Below are 21319 nucleotides of genomic sequence, written 5' to 3' on the forward strand. Positions count from 1 at the left end.
CTAATGGCCGTCCTTTGTTTACATTTGAATTGACCAATTAGAGACTTTCTTCAAGTTCGTCTCATCTAAGATCCGTTACTTAGGACTTTGAAATTAATGGCCGCCCTTTGTTTACATCTGATTAGACCAATCAGAGACGATCTTCAAGTTCCTCTCTTCTAAGATCCGTTACTTAGGGCTTTGAAATTAATGGCCGCCCTTTGTTTACATCTGATTAGACCAATCAGACACGATCTTCACGTTCCCATCTTTTAAGAACCGTTACTTTGGAGCATTTGCATCAGGGGAATAGCTGCTTGCTGAATATTCTGTTCGCCTGGTGTTTAAAGTCGAGTTTTAAGAAATTTGTATGGCGAATTTCGTTAATTTTGTGGTGTATGTTGTTGGATTTGTTGTTATTTGTTTTAAATATGGGCTTTAAATCGGTCAAATTTAACAATTCCACGACTTTGGTATACCAGGCAAACAGAATCGGCTGGCAGCATCTCAGCAGCACTACACCAGCATTCCAAATCCTAATGGCCGCTCTTTGAATTGACCAATCAGAAACTTTCTTCAAGTTCGTCTCATCTAAGATCCGTTACTTAGGACTTTGAAATTAATGGCCGCCCTTTGTTTACATCTGATTAGACCAATCAGAGGTTTTCTTCAAGTTCGTCTCATCTAAGATCCGTTACTTAGGACTTTGAAATTAATGGCCGCCCTTTGTTTACATCTGATTAGACCAATCAAACACGATCTTTACGTTCCCAACTTTTAAGAACCGTTACTTTGGAGCATTTGCATCAGCGGAATAGCTGCTTGCTGAATGTTCTGTTTGCCTGGTAGAGCTTAAGAAATTTTATATCGCGGATTCGCTAAATTTCATTTGTTTTCTATTTTTGTTGCTGGATTTGTTGTTTCTCAAAGTTATTTTGTTATTTCTCAAAGTTAAGTTAAATATATTGTTGAATTTATTTTTTCAAATGTTTTATTCATTATTGATTAAGACTTTGATTACAAATGGAAATATATATTTCTTTTGGGAATCATTGCCTTTTATGCCTCCCAAAAAGACTTTAAATATTTATATTCTAGGTATTGTAAATATAAAATACTCTGTAAATCAAAGTTTTTTAGATATCAGAAACCGAAAATGCATTCATTTAAATTTGGATAGCAAAATAATAATAAACTGCTTTTTGAGTTTTTAAATTAAAAATATTTACATTTTTATAAAATTTTGACAATTGCTCCAACTCCAAGGAAGATTTATCGATGTATCTCTTTTTAAAGCGTGAAAAAGATGTTTCCCGAAATAAAACAATTTCCATGTGATTTTAATTATAGTAAAATAAGTTTGTTTTTATAATTATTTATTAATTTGGGGCTTTCTTTTTGTTATTTAGTTTATAGCCTACAAAAGACGCTATACGGTAAAATGGTATATCGCTTGCAGAGTTAGCTAAAATAAATGTTATTGTAACCAACACAGAAGTTCCTTGCTTTAATGTTTAATTTATAATTGTTTGTTGTTTTGCTTAATTCTTGTTTTCTTCATCCTGAATTATATACCATACCATACATATACACAACGATATACATACATAAACAATTGTATAATCAAAGTCACGTACACGAAAAAATTTATATTATCAATAATGTTAAAAAAAAAAATGGGAAATAAAACATTTCCGAGGCATCGAAAATTCTGCATTTATCCAGCTGCAACTGGGGGCTGGCTAGCTAGGCTTCCCGGTCTTGGCTTATAGTTTCATTTTTTTTTACAAAAAATAGAACTTTTCAGACTACAAAATACCCTAAGAACCTTTAACTTGGAAATATGGATTACACATATAAAGGGGACAAAAAAGAAAACGTAACGTAATATGTAAAATAGCCTGGAGCGGATTTCGCAGAGGTTGTTGTTTTAATAGTAGTAGTGGTTGTCGCTTTCTGGCCTTCCTGCTGCTGTCGTCATTGAAGTAGTAAATATAAGTAGTATCCTTTTTGTTTTGTGTAAAGCAGTTGTACAACGTTTATCCGCTCGTGTTAAAACTCTCTCTTTCTCTCTCGCGACAGAGAGAGATCTATTTCCTCGATCTTTTTCCTGCGCTTCGTCAGCAGCGGATTGTTTGACTTGTCCAGCGCCTTGATTTGCATCTAAAAATAGGATCAAATATCAGAAGCATGAAATAACCTTATTACATGTCTAAATCAATATTGTTTGTTAATCGAAAGAACTTTGGATAAACTGAGCATGAAGATTTTTTACCTCAAAAAAAAAAAAAATAAAATAATAATAATAATTATCAGAAACAAAAGCTTTTCGTTCAGTTGCAAACTGGATTATACATTTTTAACCTTAAGAAAAGAAATTAAGCTACCTTTTCTGGTATGATATGTACATATGTACTTCGCCCAACCAGAGAGAAAACCAACCTGATCGTAGTCCACGCGCATGGTGGCCAAAGAGCGCGTCATCTCCTCCTGCACCTCAGGCCAGGTCTCCTCGCCCTCCTTTAGCATACGACCCGTGCAAAGTGGCGTCTGGGGAACGGCATTGTACTGGGCAATCCACTTGTTGCGGATAACGTCCTGGATGCGCAACCGCTTGCTAGGATCCACGTTCAACATGCCCTTAATCAGATCCTTGGCCGCCTGGCTGACGTTCGTCCATTCTGGATCTGGGAAATCGTACTGGCCGGTGCGTATTCGCTTCTTCATGCCTGGCGAAATAGCCAGGCCATGGTTGCTATAAAAAGGCGGAAAGCCGCACATGATTATGTACATGACCACGCCCAGCGACCAGATGTCGCAGCTTTTGTCGTACTTCTCTGGACCGAGGACCTCGGGAGCTGTGGAAATTAATGAAACACAATACAGAAAACATAAAAGTCTATAATTTTTAAATATATAAATATTTATATAGGTGGACTTTTGGACAATTACAACTTTTTTACTCATTTGTTTATTACTTTGTTTTTTTTTTTTAGATTTTTAGGTTTAAGTTTTACTGTTACAGGTAGATCATAGATTTTAAAGGCAACGAAAGTTCGCTATGTTGCAAAAGGGTGAATACTATAAAGAAAATAAATGAAAACAAAAAAAAACAAGAAAGGAAGCTAACTTCGGCACGCCGAAGTTTATATACCCTTGCAGATAGAACTTCGATGACTTCCTGGATTCCTTCCATACAATATAAAATATATATATTAATGTTAAAAAAAAACAATGAAGTAATACCTGCTCTCATTTCATTCACCTATACATATTATATTTTCAGTTTTACATTCACAGATTTGCATTTTTGCTCCACATCTAACGATCGTTTGTATGGCACCTATGTGATATAGTCGTCCTATTTTCATAAAATTTGCAACAAAATTTAAGACTGATATAAAATGGCAATATTTCAAATTTTATGAAAATCTGCTGAAAACTGAAAACGTTATAATTTTTAATTGTATTCATTTTTTGATCGTTCGTGATATAGTAGTCCGGTTTTTTTTATAACTTTACACAAAATTTAGATTAAAATAAAATGATATTTGATGAAAATCTGGTGAAAACTGAAGAAGTTATAATCTTTAATTTTATTAACTTCTTTTATTTATTATAAAATGGCTATGTATCAAATTTGATGAAAATCTGTTGAAAACTGAAAATGTTATACTTTTTAATTGAATTAATTTCTCGATCGTTCCTATGGGAGCTATATGATATAGTCGTCCGATTTTCACAAAATTTGCAACAAAATTTAAGACTGATATAAAATGGCAATATTTCAAATTTTATGAAAATCTGCTGAAAACTGAAAACGTTATAATTTTTAATTGTATTCATTTTTTGATCGTTCGTGATATAGTAGTCCGGTTTTTTTTATAACTTTACACAAAATTTAGATTAAAATAAAATGATATTTGATGAAAATCTGGTGAAAACTGAAGAAGTTATAATCTTTAATTTTATTAACTTCTTTTATTTATTATAAAATGGCTATGTATCAAATTTGATGAAAATCTGTTGAAAACTGAAAATGTTATACTTTTTAATTGAATTAATTTCTCGATCGTTCCTATGGGAGCTATATGATATAGTCGTCCGATTTTCACAAAATTTCACAAAAAATTGTAGAATAATATGAAATGGCTATATCTCAAATTTGATTAAATTCTGTTGAAAACTAAAAATGTTATAATTTTTTTTGTAAAAATTTTCCGATCATTCCTATGGCAGCTATATGATATAGTCGTCCGATCCGGCCCTTTCCGACATATATACGAGTGAGAGTATATAGAAGACTAACTGCAAAGTTTCATTCAGATAGCATCAAAACTGAGAGACTAGTTTGCGTAGAACAGACGGACATGGCTAGATCGAGTCGGCTGTTGGTCCTGATCACGAATATATATACTTTATATAGTCGGAGGTGCCTCCTTCACTGCGTTGCAAACTTCTGACTGAAATTATAATACCCTGCAAGGGTATAAAAATAAATAAATATACGAAATTGTGTGTTACTAAGAAATACATCTAAATTTAAATTTAAGCTGAAGTTTAAATCATCGTGTGATGGATATAAAAACCTCTTATTTGGGAAACTGACTATTTTAAGATCATGAAATGTGTTAAGTCAAGGTGATTCCTTTTTTATACCGAAAGCTATTAAAATGGGTAATGTTTTCAATTGGCAATAATTTAGAGCGTAAATATTTCATATTAAATATTTTTCTATCGATATACAGACATCCCAAATGTACCTCTCATTAGGAGAAATCCCCCCTTCGGGTAAAGGTCACTCACCCACGTAGTAGGGCGTGTAGCAGGGCGTCTGCAGCGTGTCATTGGTGAATGTCTCCTTGGCAAAGCCAAAGTCCGTCAGCTTAAGAATTGCGTTTGGCTGGGAAGTGGTGTACAGTAAGTTCTCCGGCTTCAGGTCGCGATGAGCGATATCCCGGCTGTGCAGGTAGTCTATCGCCTCACAGATCTCGTGCATAATCTGGGCTGCCTCTCGCTCCGTAAACGCGCCGTCCGCCTTGTCCTGAATGCGCTGGAACAGTTCGCCGCCCTCCATGCACTCCATGACGACCAGCAGGCACTTCCGTCCGCTGTATGTATTCTCGTACACATCGATGATATTGACAATGTGCCGGCATCCACTCACGCGCCAGTGCAGGTCGACCTCGCGCCGCGCCTTCTCGTTGTCCAACAGCACCTTAAGGGCATAGTTCTGTTTGGTGCGACGGTGGTTACACTGCACCACCTTGCCATTAATGCCCAGACCCAGCACCGTGTCCGAGATCTCGTAATCGTCCACCAGTGGAGTGGTCTTCGGTTGCCGTTGGTTTTGCAGCGAAAGCATTTTGGTGTTTGAATGCTGGTTGGGATCTCTTAACTGAAAGAATGAATTTATTAGGATATGAATATATATATTTAATGAATAACGGATATATATTGTTAATATTGATATTTTCTTAGCAGGGCTTAAATGTCTCCTGGGGTTTGGAGCATTTACAAATAGGATTTAATTTTGCTTTTTATTTCGTTTATTAAAATGCGCATGCTATGCAACTACACAGAACATTTCTGGTTAATTTAATATAAAGAATTATAACTTTTCATCGACAATATCAATGTGGGTTTGTTTTATACAATTATTTTCATCAATAGTACAGCCGTGATACATATCGTAAACGCTAATAACATAAAGCATTACGGCTTTGTGGCATTTTTATAATTGCAGTTAAATTTAATTAAAATACTATTCGTTTGGATTTTGGATTTTCTAAGCAAGGCTCCCATTGCCTAATTTATTTTCCAATTTTTTTTTTAAACACGAATGATATCAGAATTTAGAGTTTAAAGCCCGAACCTACGCCATAACAAGATTTTTTGCCATAAATCATTCGCTGTTGTAACAAAAAAAGCAGGAACATTAAAAGAAAGGTGGAAGCAAGATTAAAAAAAGGGAAAAACCACAGTAGAAGTCAAAATAAGCATGGAGAAAAAATAGGAAGTCGTGTTTTTTTCTGTGATTTTGTCAGCAAATAAGTATTTTTTATGTGAAAAGCTAAACAATATTAAATAGTATATTAAATATAATATTATAGTATATTATATAGTATATAAATCCTATTAACTAAATTTAATGCATTTAATGTAGAACCTCTAAACAAAAAACTAAACATTAATAAATAAAACACTTTCTTTGATTAAAATTCAATAACAACCAAGTTCTTTGATTTTGTCGACTGTATCCTAAAACTTTAGTTGTGTATATTTTATCTACAAAATATATGCAGATCCAAAACCTCGGGCTACCGATCGATCTCTCGCACTCGATTCAAATTACAAATGCAAATTGACTTTCAGGGAGAAAAGCGGTAAAAAAAATAAAAACAATGCCGTCTCTAATTAAACCCACACTCGCTGCATATTGCCATGTTTTCCGGCGAAAAAGAAAACCCCAATGGATATTACACAATTTTTTTACGGGGAAACTGACTGGAAGGAAAACGAATAAATGCATATGACGCTCTATCGGTTATCGCTAATATCGATAGCAAGCAGATGGGCGGCGGCGGCGGGGTGGACAATGCTCGATATGCTGTCTGCGTTTGTGTGAGTGTACGCTGGTGAAATTACTGCCCCCTCCCCTCTCGATTGTTTTGTTTATTTCGAGCACATTACGCATTTCCCAAATAAGTTTCAGTTTGTGGAACGTTTTCTCCTCTAAAATTGGTTAATTAACCCGTATTTACTGCCGACAAGCTCACATACACAAGTACACACGGCGACCCGCGCATTAGCACACACACATTTACAAATGCAAATAATGCGTCATGTTTTCTCACTGTTAACTAGTATTTCCTACTTTTCAGCTTTTTTCGGTCTCCACTGTACCTCCACCATTGTACGTGAGGAAGGTTTTTTTTTTATCTTGTTATCGCTAGCCGTAACTTTTGATCGTTGGCCCAGATTTTTCCTAACCATGCGCCGCCCTATGCATTGCCCCGGGCGCTTTTTGCATTATCACCTGCTGTTCAGCTGATCGGTATTTACCTTCGATTATTTGTTTTAGCGTGCTATTAACGAACGAAAAAAAAGAACAACAACCCGAACCGAAATTTATAGTTATTTACGCTGGATAGAGCTGAAAGAAAGTCGATTGTGCATTCGATGCATCGATACCTAAACTATCGATTCAGTTAGAGTCAATCGACTACTAGTTCCGAACTATCGAACATTAATTCGTTTTATTTTGAAGAACAGTTTAAACAAACACATTTCAATTCTCGTCGATTGTATGTTTGTAATTAACAATAAACAAATCACAGTCCAGAACTGAATTAAAAAACAAAATTCACAAAATGTTAAGAAAAACTATTTTACAGAGGATCGATTGCCCTTGTTAGAAGCTTGCAACTCTGTGAAAAATGTTGCACATTTTTTCAAAATTAAACTTTTTGAAAAATTGATACAAATTTTAATTTTTGTACATTTAAATTGAGTAAGCAGAACTGTTTACGTAATAATACAAATTAATGTTTTTATATTTTGCTTAGTTTTAAGTTTTTTAAGCTTTGATTTGTAGAAAAATGGTAATTTACGATTCGATCCTACAATTCTGTTGCAAACTTCTTCCCGAAGTTTCCATTCTATAAAAATGTAGTATGCTGATTCGTTAAAAACTAGCAAATAAATAATTTCTGAATTGAAACTTCGGAGACCCTTTTTTCCCTTTCATTTATCATTGAATGTAACATCTAAAGTTTAATTTTACGCAATACAAGCTCACGATATGCTGCTTAAATTAAATTAAGATACTCTGTCTAAGATATCTACATATAATTATTTTTGATAAGGCGGAACATCGGTTCGCGGCCATGACTCATCCATATAAACACTGGCTGTCGGATCCTCTGCTACGCGTAGTTTGCCGACCGGCACTCGTTCCACACTTGCTCCATTTCCGCTGAGTCGCCGAACTGATGCGAGGCTATCACCGCACTGTAGCTGTCTGGACCCTTGTACTTGGGCCGGTAGAAGCGGAAATCCTCGCAGTGCTGCAGCGGAATGCCTGACTTCAGTGCGACAATGCCCAAGTAGACGTCGTCGAAGCGAAAGAGCGGTATGTGGACACTGGTCGCATACAGGCGGAGCAGGGCCTGGCGGGATAGCATAAAGGCGCCGGCAGTGACGTAGGGAGGCCAGCGATCGAAGGGATACTCCTCCAGCGAGACATACCACTTACTGAACTTGTGCCGCAACGGCGCTGTCTGGAACACATGGCCCGCAAAGAGCATATTTGGCTGATGGCTCTTGCGCCCTCGGCCTAAAAATCGTAGAACATTTTTGGTCGAAACGTAGTAGTCGTCGTCCACGAACAGGTAGAAGTCGCTGCTATTAAATTGTTCACTGGCCCAGCGCATGCCCATCATAGTTTTCAGCGTGTTATTAAAGTACGCGTCTACGAAGTCCGCCTGCAGAATGTCGCCGTGCTCGCGCGACTCCCAGGCCACGTCCTTCTCGCTCTCGTCGGCGCTGCCCAGAACGAAAACGCGTCGCAGATGGACATCCGAGAAGCGACCCTCGTAGCCCCACGTACGTCGGATGGCCTCGCGTCGCCGTACATTTCCCACTGCACTCTTTATCAGTAGCGTTAGTCGGGGCGGCTCCACTTGAACTTCCGAAGTGAATGCGGGCATTAGCAAATAGGAGTACTTGCCAACGCCCGAGGTGGCAGCAGCGTGGTCATCCTGCAGCGGGTAGTGAAAGTGACGCTCATAGTCCAATTCGTACAGGTGGGTCAGCAGGCCGCAGTAATCGGCAAGCAGGATGAGGGGCAGGGCCAGAAGACACCGCAGCAGCAGTTTCAAGTGTTTATTTTGCATGTTTTGCCACAACAACAGTGTGACCAAAGGTGGTCCAAAATACCGTTTATTATTTGCGGTATATTCAGTATATTTATTAGAGCCGGAAGGTACTTTATATCGACAATGCCGCGGTCACTCTGATCAAGTAGGAAAAAGGAAGAAGACGTTTACAAATTGGAATTGCCGATTACGCGCCTATTATTAATAATTTTAGAGATCTTGAGAAATTTACATAATGTCCAACGAGGGGGCAGATACAGCTGCTTTACCAACTCCCAGTAGCTCAAAGCTAACCAATGCGCAGAAAGCGCGAATCGAGAGAAACCAAGCAAAGGCACAAAAGTTGCGAGAAGCCAAGCTGGTGGCGCATCCCTACAAGGATCTGGGCAGGTGGGTACGTGATTTCTACTATATTTTCCCTGATCTGAACTTTTAGCCCCGTGCAGCAACAAGAACGGCGTTCATTCGGAGGCCATGTTAGACATGGGACAAACCGGCGTGATCAAGGTGCAGGGCACAAAGTACATTGACAGCGGCGGTGGCTTTCTCCTGGAGCAGCCTGTCTTGTCGTCCGCTTCGGGCGCAGTAGAGAAGCCATCTGTCAGCGATGGAAACGTTATCGTAGACGACGCCATTGCCATTCCAGTGCATTACGAGGAGTGCGCCGAATGCGGTGACCAGTTTGCCGACTCTTACTTGTTTAACAACTTCGGGCATCCCGTGTGCGACAAGTGTCGGGACAACGAAGAGCGCCACGCTCTCATCACCCGTACAGAAGCCAAGGCTGAGTACTTGCTGAAGGACTGTGACTTCGACAAGCGCGAACCACCTCTGCGATACATCAGTCGCAAGAATCCGCATAACGTGCGCTGGGGAGAGATGAAGCTGTATTTGCACCTGCAGGTCCTCAAGCGCGCCTTGGAGGTGTGGGGCAGCGAAGAGGAGTTGGTGCGCCAGCATGAAGGTCGCGAAGAGAAGCGCGAGGTGGGCAAGGCTCGCAAGTACAACAAGCAGATGAAGCAGCTTCGCATGGAGGTGCGCAGCAGCGTCTACACCAAGAAGACGCACGCCATCCATGAGCACGAGTTTGGTCCGGATACCTACAACGAGGAGGAGGACACCTACACGCACACCTGCCTCACCTGTCCGTACAGCGAGACGTACGAGAAGATGTAGGAGGAGTCCCTGGCATCATTGAATTAATCATTGCATATTTCACCTTTTCAAGTATTGTTTGGTTTAAAAACATTTAATCTGAAATTAATTTGAATTTGAAACTACTATTATATATAATTATTGAATCAAGAACGTTTTCTACAAAGGTTCATTCATTTTTAAATTAGCTAATATATTACACCTGAGTATTATGTGCGGTATATATCGAAACTACGATATTTTTCTCCCATAGCAGCTCTTGCCATGCGCCAATTCTCGTTGTGGTATTTTTCAGCATTTGTCAAACGGTCGCACGCGCTGTGCATATACCAAAAATCATAAACAAAATTAACCACATAAACGGATAACGCCGTTGCGTGTGTTCCCAGGCAAACACCGAGCTGAGTGCCAGCAAAACAAACACGGCGGAAGAAGAACAACAGCCAGCAGGCAAGATGGTGGACGAACCTTCCGACGATGAGAACTCGGAGCCCACGCCCAAGAAGATCAAGCGGGAGTGGTCGAAGAGCTACTCGAACAAGGCCATGGAGATGATGAAAAAGATGGGCTACGAGAACGACAAGGGTCTGGGCAAGAGCAACCAGGGTCGCCTCGAGCCGATCATCGCCGTACAGCAGGACGGCCGTCGCGGCTTTGGCCTTAAGCTAGACGCAATCACATCATTGGCCGGCGGCCAGTGGGATCCCAACCGCGAGGAGTTGGACATACCGGAGCCAGTGCTTTGGCTGACCAACCTAGGCGGCGGTGCCCTGTTATATACCACCGAACAGTTGCAGGGCCACGTTGTGCTCGGCCCCAAGAAGCGTACGCTCGATGGAGAGACCCTCTACTGCGATCCCACAATCCTGCACCACATCCTCGATGCCAAGACGGTGTTTGATGATCTCAACGATAGCGAAAAGAGGCGGGCGCGATCACGCTGCAACCCTTTTGAGACCATACGGAGTTCCATCTTCCTCAATCGCGCCGCCGTAAAAATGGCCAATATAGACTCCATGTGCGACTACATGTTCACCAATCCCCGCGACAGCAACGACCGATCGCTGGTGGCTGCTGACGAGCTGCTCTATTTTACGGATATGTGTGCAGGTGAAGTCTATGTCCTGGTCCTGACCAAGTCTCTCTCTCTCTCTCTCTCTAGAGTTACTGATTATGCTGACTTATATTTCCGTTGGAAATAATCTTTCGTAACTGAAGCCCCTATCATGCATTTCTAGCAAAGCACAAATGTAAACAAGAATTATCGTTTAGGTCTCAGATTTCGTCCATATTGTTTATAAAAATCGATATCTCCCAGCCACCATTTCAGATCTTTTCCAGCTTTAACATTATTGATAAACATTGATTCGAGTGCGACTTCAGAGCTTACCGGAAAAAGAGATAAATTAACTAACTTAATTTAATGTTTCTGTTTTTGATTTTAGGCTCGTGTTTTTGTTGATTTATCATATCCAACTTTTCGACTCAATAAGCACCCCCAACACATTTAAGTTTATTATTATTATTTCTTTCCTTTTCAACAAGTTAATTTTCTTGGCAAATATGTAATTTAGCTCAAACTTCAATATTTCATATATTTTTCTTTTCTCTTTTCGCTGCAGGCCCTGGCGGTTTCTCCGAGTATGTGCTGTTCCGCAAATCCTGGGAGGCCAAAGGCTTCGGCTTTACCCTGCGCGGCGCCAACGATTTCAAGCTGGAAAAGTTCTTTGCCGCATCACCCGAGTCCTTTGATGCTTTCTACGGCGATAAGGAGGACGGGAATATATTTGACGAGTCCAACCAGGACTCGTTAAACGAATACATCCGTCGCCATACTCCTTCGGGAGTTCACTTTGCCATGGCCGACGGTGGCTTCTCCGTTGAGGGTCAGGAGAACATCCAGGAGATCCTTTCCAAGCAGCTGTACCTTTGCCAGTTCCTTACCGCCCTTAAGATACTGCGCGAGAACGGCAGCTTCGTGTGCAAAGTCTTCGACCTCTTCACGCCGTTCAGCGTGGGTCTGGTCTATCTGATGTACAAGTGTTTCCACCAGATCGCCATCATCAAGCCAAACAGTAGCAGGCCAGCCAATTCGGAGCGCTACCTGGTCTGCAAGTATAAGCGCCCGGATGCGGAGACGGCCGCCATAACCGCCTATCTGAACTCGGTCAATCGTATGCTCAATGAGGAGGAAGACGAGGGTAGCGACGTCCAGGAGATCTTCAATGCCAAGGAACTTGCCGAAGACGAGGACTTCCTGCGCTATATTATCGATTCGAACAATGCTATTGGGAGGAAACAGATTGTGGGCCTGCAAAAGATCGCCGCCTTCGCCCAGAATTCTGAGCTAAAGGAGACACGCCAGTCGGAGGTGCGGAAGGAATGTCTTAAGCGCTGGAGTCTGCCTGACAAGCTGCGCCAGGCGCCAGAAATCAAGCCGACCGAGCGTTTGCTTGAGGAGTTGCTGGCCGATTGGGCGAAGGATCGCACTTGGATGAATCTGGCGCCGACTGAGCTATGCGGCGTGGCGATGCTGGACAGCGCCGTGCAGAAAGTATCCAACTGGTACTTTGTGCCCGTCGGGCGCGAGGAGACCAACCTCAATGCCTGCACCCTGTTCCTGTGTCGTTCGCGTGGCAATCTCCTGCGCTTCACCGAGCACAAGAAATGGGAGCTTGTAGAGACGCCGTTTGAGGTGCAGCCACGCTCTATTTTCTTTGGCCAGATTGTGTACGAGTTCTACGGCGAGGGCCGAACCATCCAGCGGGTGGCGGCCCTGCACATCATCGACGGGATTTGCTTGGGCGGCATCGACATACGCCGACGGCCGTTCCGAGAGCGGGTTAGCATGTGCGACAAGTACGCCCGCAGTCTGAACAAGCCGTATCGCAAGGAGCGCACCGTTGGGGCGCTGCGCAGCAAGCCCTTTTTCCCACTGAGCGACCTGGATGTTTTCTTTGCCGAAATGCGGCGCTATGTTCTGAAGGACAACTCGAAGCGCTTCGGCTATGCTCTCGACGACGACAATAAGTTTTTTGTGCCCGGTGGACTGCTGCTGTTCCGCGAGCTCACCCATAACTACGTGTCGGCGCATTCGCGCTCCCACAACCAGCTGTACTACTTCAACGTGAAGACCAGGGAGTCGTACTTCAAGGATCAGATACCCAGCAACAAGGCCCTCGAGATATTCGCCTCGTTTAGACACAGCTACTGTGGACGCCTGCTCTGGAAGTGGACGAACCTACGGCAGGTGGACGAGCATGCCACCGAGGAGGATCCGCAAATTCTCTACCGTAGCGATTTTGTGCAGTTTATATCGCACAAGATGAGCCAGTGTTAGGGGATAAATAGCTTCTTCCGTAGAAGTTTAGCCTTAAGCCTAAGCTATGTGTTTTTTTTTATTCTGCTTTTACTTACTCGATTTAAGTATTTAGGACGCAGGAACTGATAAATACGATGATTTTTGTTTACCTGACGATCACAACATCCATTTACATTTATTTTGAATCATCAATTGTCATGTCAACTGTTTTATTTCTAAAGATCCTACCAAAGTTATCGAGCGTTTTCTTACGGGTTGAGGGAGCTGAAAGAATGGGTAATCTGAGTAGTTCTTCAAGGACAAACAAACTGCTAGGTGTGGGGGCGCCAGATAATCGAAGTCATATAAATATTAATTTTTGTAATCGCATCGTGTCTGCAAACTGCAATCTAATCGTTCACAGTCTATGTTTTGTTTTGCCATACACCAATGGCACGTTTTCCAAGAAATTATAGTTACCTAAAGAAGCCAAAAGTTTACCCTAGAAACTTATTTGTACATAAAAAATATCGTTCACGAGCGACTGGCAATGCATGAAAATTCCACGAAAGCCCGTCTTTTTCCTGGTTCATGGCACCAGGCGAACAGAAACAGAAACAAGTTGCCCTGCAGCATGTGAATTGCGATCAGAGCAATGGCCGTCCTTTGTTTACATTTACTTGTAACGGTTTTTTCACAATGTGAGCAATGGCCGCTCTTTGTTTACGTTTGAAATGACCAATCAGAGAAGTTCTTCAAGTTCCCCTCTTTTAAGATCCATTACTGAAGGGCTTTTAAATCAGCCGATCAGACGCTTGTATTAATTTGTCAAAAAATATCATCACAGATATAAAGTCAATAAAAAATGAAAGCCAAATCTGGGACACGGAAAGCCAAGCCAAATTGCATTAAAAATTCAATTGTGAATCGAAAAGTCAATTATTTGTAGCAAAATAAAGTTGACAAAAATGCACTTGGGAGGCAGGTGAGGACGCACTGCGTTCACAGCTGTCCCACTTGGCTTTTTAAAGGGCCGAAAATGACGTTTGTGGCTCAGTATGACCATTGGGAGAATAAATGGTAAGGTAATGGTAATATTTGGTGTAAAAAACTCCACTCAATCTTTAGTTGGCTTGATTTCAGGAATAAATTTAAGATAACCAAATTAGAAGTAGTTCCACGGGGAGATGTCAGCGGCAGAAAGTTGCATTCGCAGGCTCTTGCAGCTTAATTAATCACCCCATAAATGGCCGGAGAACGGACTAAGGACTCTGGAGTGAGGACTCTATGGACCTGGGACTGTGGCCTCCGTGCTCCGCTTACAGTTGGACAAAAAAGTGAATAGCTCCGCACTTCTGCAATTCACGCCTCACACACAGTTTCACATTGAGAAAGCTGGGCAGGATCCCCTGGGCAAGGAGGGGGAAATGCCACTGACATGCGCCAGTAATTAACGTCCCATTTTGGGTTAGATTATCCATAAGTAATTGGGAATGACGATGGTCGCGCTTGTCGTCGCACCGCTAGAAAAAGAAAAACAAAAAACAAAAAATGATATGCCCAAATAATTTCATTACATTAATTTATTAATTTGGCTTTTAAAATGTTTGATTATTAATTTATGGAAATTCCTTGCCTTGGTATTGGCTTCCCCTAGAAAAAATACTGCAGTGGGCCACAGAAAATTCTATGCAATGGAATATATATAGATTTTAATTCGAATTGGAAAACCGTAGAAAGTAATACATTTAAATAACGAATATTAATTATTATTAATTCGAATAGAGAAATACTGACAAATTTGGATCACATTTTCGGCGGTGCAATGGCCTGTCGGTGGCAGCTGATAACTTAGGTGCAACGCTAATGGATGGAGGAACGGCATCGGACGGTATTGGTCAGGGGGTTGGAACTGGGACTGGGCTGGGACTAAGCGGACGGAGTGGACCAGATTGATGATGGCCGTTGGTCCTGTCCAGCTCCAAATCCCTGACCCCCACATCGTTGGGAGTGAGTGTTTTTGGAGACTGAAAACTTTGCTAATTGCTTTTTGGCCACGGCTACAGCGATGGCTACTGCAAATGCTGTTGACGACGAGGATGACTCCACGCCGGAGTCCGGAGTTCGCAGTCCGGAGTCCGCAGTCCACCGTCAGGAATGGCCCCTTGCCATAGCTGCAACATCCGAAAAATTGTAGTTATCCATTTGCAGTTGAGTTGCCAGGCACATTGGCCTGGAAACCATAATAATAAATATTTAATATATACTTTATATTTATAATATATAAAAAACTTCATTTGTCTTTCCAGAGCCAACGGTTACAGATAACTTCTCTAAATAAATATTCCATCTTAAAAGAGACTCACTCAACGGAAACTAAACGTTATGAAATCTTGAGTATGTGGACCAATGTACAAATGGCTTAGGGTGATGCTACGTCCAGGCAAGTTGCTCATCCCCATCCCCATCCTCATCGCCGTATCCAATCCGTTTTTGTTAACCATTTAATTGTGCTTTTTTGGCTCAGCCTACGATTTGTGTGTGTCGACTCAGCAGAGAATTAATTACACACACAGCGAGGGATATATATATATTAAAAAGAGAGATAGTTTCGCACTTTTGTGTTTTATATAAAATTCTGCACTTTGGGCCAGTGTCTTTGGATGTCAAAACAAATTTTTGCAAAATGTGCCGTTCATTTGTTACGAGATTACGGAGACCGGAGGCCGAAGACCGGTGAAGGAGCTGGGAGCCCGGAGAGCCCAGGAGACAAAGTCAGCCTCCAGACTCCAAAGCTGTCGGATGGAACTCCCTGGAGGGCAGCACATGAGTCCAGGATATGGGATGTGGGATATGGGATGTGGATGTGTGTCCAAATGCAAATGTCATTTTGTGGTCATTCGAATGAATAAACGAAATTAAATGTAAGGAATTGGGCAAAACGCAAAAGAGTTTGGCTGGCAGAAGCCTCGAAACTCGGACCTCGGTCCTGGAAGTCAAAGTCAAAGCCAAAGTCCGGTTGAGTCCTGCCTCCCCTAACCCATGTGGGACCACAAATGATTGACAGCAGCCGGAATCGAACTGGATGCCATTTGTGAATCGATATGCCGCCCGTGGAAACTTACCGCCCCCACAGACGCACATTTGTTGACCAGTGTCATTATGACTTAGGACCTCGACAGTCCCACGAGCTTCAGGGAGAAAGGTGCGGAATAATCAAACAAATGGAGAGTCAAGAGGCCAAGCCATATGTACATATGTACATACCGAATCTTAAACTTGTGCAAAAAGGAATAAATTCAGAAAAAACTAAGATCTTAGACCTTTTTTATGCTCTTACGGGCTGTTATAGTTTATGTTAGAAGCTTATAAAATTGCGCAGGACTTATTTCCGACTCTATATATCATAAAAAAACATAACCCTTGATCATCATAAACAGGGGAATCAAAATTTCAATCAATAAAGAATAAAACATGTCAACAAATAAACTCCACATAATATTCTGCTTAACTTTGTGAAATAACAAATCCAACAACAAACAACAAATCCAATTTAGCGAACTCCCCATACAAATTCCCAAAATACTTGATTTTGTCTACCAGGCAAACAGAACATTCAGCAAGCAGCTATTCCGCTGATGCAAATGCTCCAAAGTAACGGTTCTTAAAAGTTGGGAACGTAAAGATCGTGTCTGATTGGTCTAATCAGATGTAAACAAAGGGCGGCCATTAATTTCAAAGTCCTAAATAACGGATCTTAGAAGAGATGAACTTGAAGATTGTCTCTGATTGGTCTAATCAGATGTAAACAAAGGGCGGCCATTAATTTCAAAGTCCTAAGTAACGGATCTTAGATGAGACGAACTTGAAGAAAGTCTCTGATTGGACAATTCAAAGAGCGGCCATTAGGATTTGGAATGCTGGTGTAGTGCTGCTGAGCTGCTGCCAGCCGATTCTGTTTGCCTGGTATACCAATTGTTAAATTAATCCGATTTAATGCCCATATTCATAAGAAATAACAACAAATCCAACAACATACACACTGAATTAACGAAATTCGCCATACGAATTTCTTAAATACTCGACTTTAAACACCAGGCGAACAGAATATTCAGCAAGCAACTATTCCGCTGATGCTCCAAATGCTCCAAAGTAACGGTTCTTAAAAGATGGTAATGTGAAGATCGTGTCTGATTGGTCTAATCAGATGTAAACAAAGGGCGGCCATTAATTTCAAAGACCTAAGTAACGGATCTTAGATGAAACGAACTTGAAGATCGTCTCTGATTGGTCTAATCAGATGTAAACAAAGGGCGGCCATTAATTTCAAAGTCCTAAGTAACGGATCTTAGATGAGACGAACTTGAAGAAAGTCTCTAATTGGTCAATTCAAATGTAAACAAAGGACGGCCATTAGGATTTGGAATGCTGAAAAGCTCTGTTACAATTTGGCGTTATCTCAATACCATTGCCATGTTGTGCTGCTGGATTGCTGCCATCTCTTTCCGATTCTGTTCGCCTGGTATATCATAAACGTGAAATTGTGAAATTTAAGAATCAGGCTGATTAAAAAAAGCGCAGTCGGGGGGCTATGCAGATTTATTTATTCTAATGGAAACTGACATGGGACGATTTCCGAATTTAAATTAATGCTTTTATTACTTAGTTATGTGTGCATCAAACTTTAATTTGTTACGAAAAATTTTAATATAAATAATAGATAAATATCGGCTCAAGGAATGGTAACATAGTTTCAGTCGGAAGCTTGCAGAGCAGTGAGGAGTCATTTCCGACCCCATAAGCCATATATATTCTTGATCAGCATTAACAGGCGAATCTTTCTGGGTATAAAAGAGAGAAACAAATTTTTTTGCCATTTTTTTAATAATTTATAAGGGGGTCGTTAAAATTTGCATAAATTGATAAAAATGTCAATTTTTTTACTTTTGAAACTGAGTATGCAGATTTATTAACATATTCGAAACTAGCATAGAACTGGCTTCCACATCGAAATTAGGGGATTTTTGGCTTAGCTATGAGTTTTTTAAGCTGTGGTTTGTCCAAAAAAATTGCCTTAAAAATATAGATAAATATTCACAAAAAATTCATAAGGGGTTAAAATTTTTATAAATTGATACAAAATAAATCCAAACGTCAGAAGCTTATAACACTCTAGAGGAGTCTTTTCCGACTCTATAATTTACATATGTACGTATGTACATATATTCCAAAATTTATGCTTCAATTGTTTTCTCTGAAAGACAAGAAAAGCTCTGATTGAGGGCGGGACTCGTGGCACAGGAGGCGGGGCACGGCACCGTGAGTGGAAATTGTTGAGGTTTCCTTACCGCTGACCCACTCAACGCCGCATCAGAGATTAGCATCATCCGGAAAGGACTCGACCCCCAGCGAAAAGGCAAAAATATTTCATTTAAAGCAACGAAAAAAACAAAGGGACCTTTGGGGTTGAGGGTGAGTACGCTGGCAAATGGTTAATTTAATTACGAATTCTTTGCTTTCTTCCCAGCATTTCGTATTAAATTTTCATGAGGTCTGTGTGTGGGTGTGTGTAAGGATAGGTATAAGGACACAGGCATGTATGAGCGGCACAGCACCTGCTGCCATTGCCGTCTTTAGCAACTGTTTCGGACGCTTAAATACCCAAGGGACTTCCAGCCCCATTACGCTCTCGAAAGGACTCGTCGCTGATTGTCCTTTCAATGAAAAATAGCGTTCATTAATGGCTCTCATTAGCAGGGTCCTGCCAGTGACATTCCCTTACGTGTCCTGCGCCGTCGAGTGTCAACTGGCAAATGATTTGCCATTATTTACTAATAAAACTCGTCGATTTTTGGGGGCGCCCTCTTGCTAATCGAGTGTGTGGCACTTGCAATCCGCACAAGAACCGACGAAACCACCCCGCTCCAGCACTCCAGGCAGCAGCAGGATCTTCTGTCGGTCGGAGGGCAGTGGAAAAAGTCCTAATTCGAAGCGACTTACACGTTTCCCTCGCAAATGACCTCAATCAACGAGACCCAGGGTGCAGAGTTCCAAGAAGTTGCCAAGGGTCTTTAATATGGAATGTACCAAAGGATCCCAAATTATACATACAGGACATTGCTAAGATCAGGCTGAACTAAAGATTCATTAAACATTTAAAGCAAACCATAGTATAGTAACACAATCCTTGAAGTAACTACATATGTATTAATTATTCATTAATTGATTTGTTTACTGTTGTCTGCACTCCTGCACTGTACACTTGCATTTTACCATTGAAACGCAGGATCGAATCTTAAAGTTATCATACCTAAGTTTAACATATTCGCTTTCTTAGAGCTAATATTTATCTACAATTTTATATGAAAATTAAAAGGTTTGAAGCCATACAAAATTAATTCGGAAATTGTTCCACGTCAGATTCCATTAGAACTTTCAATCTGCATAGCCCGCCGACAGCGCTTCTTTTGATAAGACCGATTCTTAAATTTCTCAACTTACACCAGGCACACAATCGGCTGGCAGCAGCTCAGCAGCACTACACCAGCATTCCAAATCCTAATGGCCGCTCTTTAAATTCACCAATCAGAGACTTTCTTCAAGTTCGTCTCATCTAAGATCCGTTACTTAGGACTTTGAAATTAATGGCCGCCCTTTGTTTACATCTGATTAGACCAATCAGAGACAATCTTCAAGTTCATCTCTTCTAAGATCCGTTACTTAGGACTTTGAAATTAATGGCCGCCCTTTGTTTACATCTGATTAGACCAATCAGAGATGATCTTCACGTTCCCATCTTTTAAGAACCGTTACTTTGGAGCATTTGCATCAGCGGGTTAGCTGCTTGCTGAATGTTCTGTTTGCCTGGTGCATAAAGTCAAGTATTTAAGAAATTCGTATGGCGAATTCGCTAAATTGGATTTGTTGTTTGTTGTTGGATTTGTTATTTCACAAAGTTAAGCAGAATATTATGTGGAAATTAATAGTTTGGCATGTTTTATTCTTTATTAATTAAGATTTTGATTGCCTGTTGCCGGTTGTTGTTGAAATAAGCCCTTCACTGTGCCGCAACTTGACTGAAAGTATAGTACCCTGCAAGGATATTTAAAAACAAGTCCTTATCAAAAAACTACCAAAAATGTTGTTTCCTGCTGCATGGCCGAAAAGATTCGCTAGTTGGTGCTGATTATGGATGTATATGGTTATAGGGGAAAAAAAGCTTCAAGCTTCAAATTGAAATGATAATACCCTGTTTATTCCCATTTTCTGTCAATATTTATTTAAACTTTTAGGACAATTTTTTTGGACAAACCACAGCTTAAAAAACTCATAGCTAAGTCAAAAATGTGTTTTTGAAGCATTCCAAATCCTAATGGCCGCCCTTTGTTTACATTTGAATTGACCAATCAGAGACGTTCTTCAAGTTCGTCTCATCTAAGATCCGTTACTTAGACTTTGAAATTAATGGCCGCCCTTTGTTTACATCTGATTAGACCAATCAGAGACAATCTTCAAGTTCATCTCTTCTAAGATCCGTTACTTAGGACTTTGAAATTAATGGCCGCCCTTTGTTTACATCTGATTAGACCAATCAGAGATGATCTTCACGTTCCCATCTTTTAAGAACCGTTACTTTGGAGCATTTGCATCAGCGGGTTAGCTGCTTGCTGAATATTCTGTTTGCCTGGTGTATAAAGTCAAGTTTTAAGAAGTTTGTATGGCGAATTTCGTTAATTTTGTGGAGTATGTTGTTGGATTTGTTGTTATTTCTTATAAATATGGGCATTCAATCGGACTAATTTAACAATTGGTATACCAGGCAAACAGAATCGGCTGGCAGCAGCTCAGCAGCACTACACCAGCATTCCAAATCCTAATGGCCGCTCTTTAAATTTACCAATCAGAGACTTTCTTCAAGTTCGTCTCATCTAAGATCCGTTACTTAGGACTTTGAAATTAATGGCCGCCCTTTGTTTACATCTGATTAGACCAATCAGAGACAATC

General features: G+C 40.8%; 4 protein-coding genes across 7 annotated transcripts; 2 read left to right on the forward strand and 2 right to left on the reverse strand.

Annotated features, from left to right (window-relative positions):
• Nucleotides 1–1317: 1317 nt before the first annotated feature.
• Nucleotides 1318–7202, reverse strand: MAPk-Ak2 (MAP kinase-activated protein kinase 2). 4 transcript variants are annotated; one of them, XM_020951238.2, is made up of 4 exons: nucleotides 7045–7202; nucleotides 4786–5377; nucleotides 2422–2837; nucleotides 1318–2142 (listed from the first exon to the last, which is right to left on the reverse strand). In XM_020951238.2, the coding sequence occupies exons 2-4, from the start codon at nucleotides 5342–5344 to the stop codon at nucleotides 2032–2034; spliced, it is 1086 nt and encodes a 361-aa protein (XP_020806897.1). In that variant the 5' UTR covers nucleotides 5345–5377; nucleotides 7045–7202; the 3' UTR covers nucleotides 1318–2031. The 4 variants fall into 4 exon arrangements, with proteins under 4 accessions (XP_020806897.1, XP_086695992.1, XP_086695991.1 ...); XM_086839866.1 differs by having other exon boundaries at nucleotides 6857–7124; XM_086839865.1 differs by lacking the exon at nucleotides 7045–7202 and adding an exon at nucleotides 6407–7013.
• A 533-nt stretch (nucleotides 7203–7735) lies between these two features.
• Nucleotides 7736–8876, reverse strand: brn (beta-1,3-galactosyltransferase brn). Its single transcript, XM_020951252.2, has one exon. It carries the CDS (start codon nucleotides 8874–8876, stop codon nucleotides 7908–7910), a length of 969 nt encoding a protein of 322 aa, XP_020806911.2. The 3' UTR covers nucleotides 7736–7907.
• On the forward strand, nucleotides 8565–10166 carry Xpac (DNA repair protein complementing XP-A cells homolog Xpac). The gene is made up of 2 exons (XM_020951253.2): nucleotides 8565–9248; nucleotides 9305–10166. The coding sequence occupies exons 1-2, from the start codon at nucleotides 9094–9096 to the stop codon at nucleotides 10032–10034; spliced, it is 885 nt and encodes a 294-aa protein (XP_020806912.2). The 5' UTR covers nucleotides 8565–9093; the 3' UTR covers nucleotides 10035–10166.
• Cmtr1 (Cap methyltransferase 1) lies at nucleotides 10105–13571 on the forward strand. Its single transcript, XM_020951241.2, has 2 exons — nucleotides 10105–11123; nucleotides 11636–13571. Exons 1-2 carry the CDS (start codon nucleotides 10469–10471, stop codon nucleotides 13351–13353), a joined length of 2373 nt encoding a protein of 790 aa, XP_020806900.1. The 5' UTR covers nucleotides 10105–10468; the 3' UTR covers nucleotides 13354–13571.
• Nucleotides 13572–21319: the final 7748 nt, after the last annotated feature.

Source organism: Drosophila serrata, unplaced genomic scaffold, assembly GCF_035046125.1.
Source record: "Drosophila serrata isolate PLE 108 unplaced genomic scaffold, ASM3504612v1 contig_378, whole genome shotgun sequence".
NCBI lineage: Eukaryota > Metazoa > Arthropoda > Insecta > Diptera > Drosophilidae > Drosophila > Drosophila serrata.

What these genes read in the sequence shown, in the direction of transcription:
- brn (XM_020951252.2), bottom strand. Translation starts at nt 8,876, where the DNA reads ATGCAAAATAAACACTTGAAACTGCTGCTGCGGTGTCTTCTGGCCCTG.
- Cmtr1 (XM_020951241.2), top strand. Translation starts at nt 10,469, where the DNA reads ATGGTGGACGAACCTTCCGACGATGAGAACTCGGAGCCCACGCCCAAG. An exon ending in TTTTACGGATATGTGTGCAG is followed by an intron (nt 11,124 to 11,635) that starts GTGAAGTCTATG and finishes TTTTCGCTGCAG; the next exon opens with GCCCTGGCGGTTTCTCCGAG.
- Xpac (XM_020951253.2), top strand. Translation starts at nt 9,094, where the DNA reads ATGTCCAACGAGGGGGCAGATACAGCTGCTTTACCAACTCCCAGTAGC. An exon ending in CCCTACAAGGATCTGGGCAG is followed by an intron (nt 9,249 to 9,304) that starts GTGGGTACGTGA and finishes AGCCCCGTGCAG; the next exon opens with CAACAAGAACGGCGTTCATT.
- MAPk-Ak2 (XM_086839865.1), bottom strand. Translation starts at nt 6,511, where the DNA reads ATGCATTTATTCGTTTTCCTTCCAGTCAGTTTCCCCGTAAAAAAATTG. An exon ending in CTACACGCCCTACTACGTGG is followed by an intron (nt 2,838 to 4,785) that starts GTGAGTGACCTT and finishes TAATTTCCACAG; the next exon opens with CTCCCGAGGTCCTCGGTCCA. An exon ending in TGCGCGTGGACTACGATCAG is followed by an intron (nt 2,143 to 2,421) that starts GTTGGTTTTCTC and finishes TCCTATTTTTAG; the next exon opens with ATGCAAATCAAGGCGCTGGA.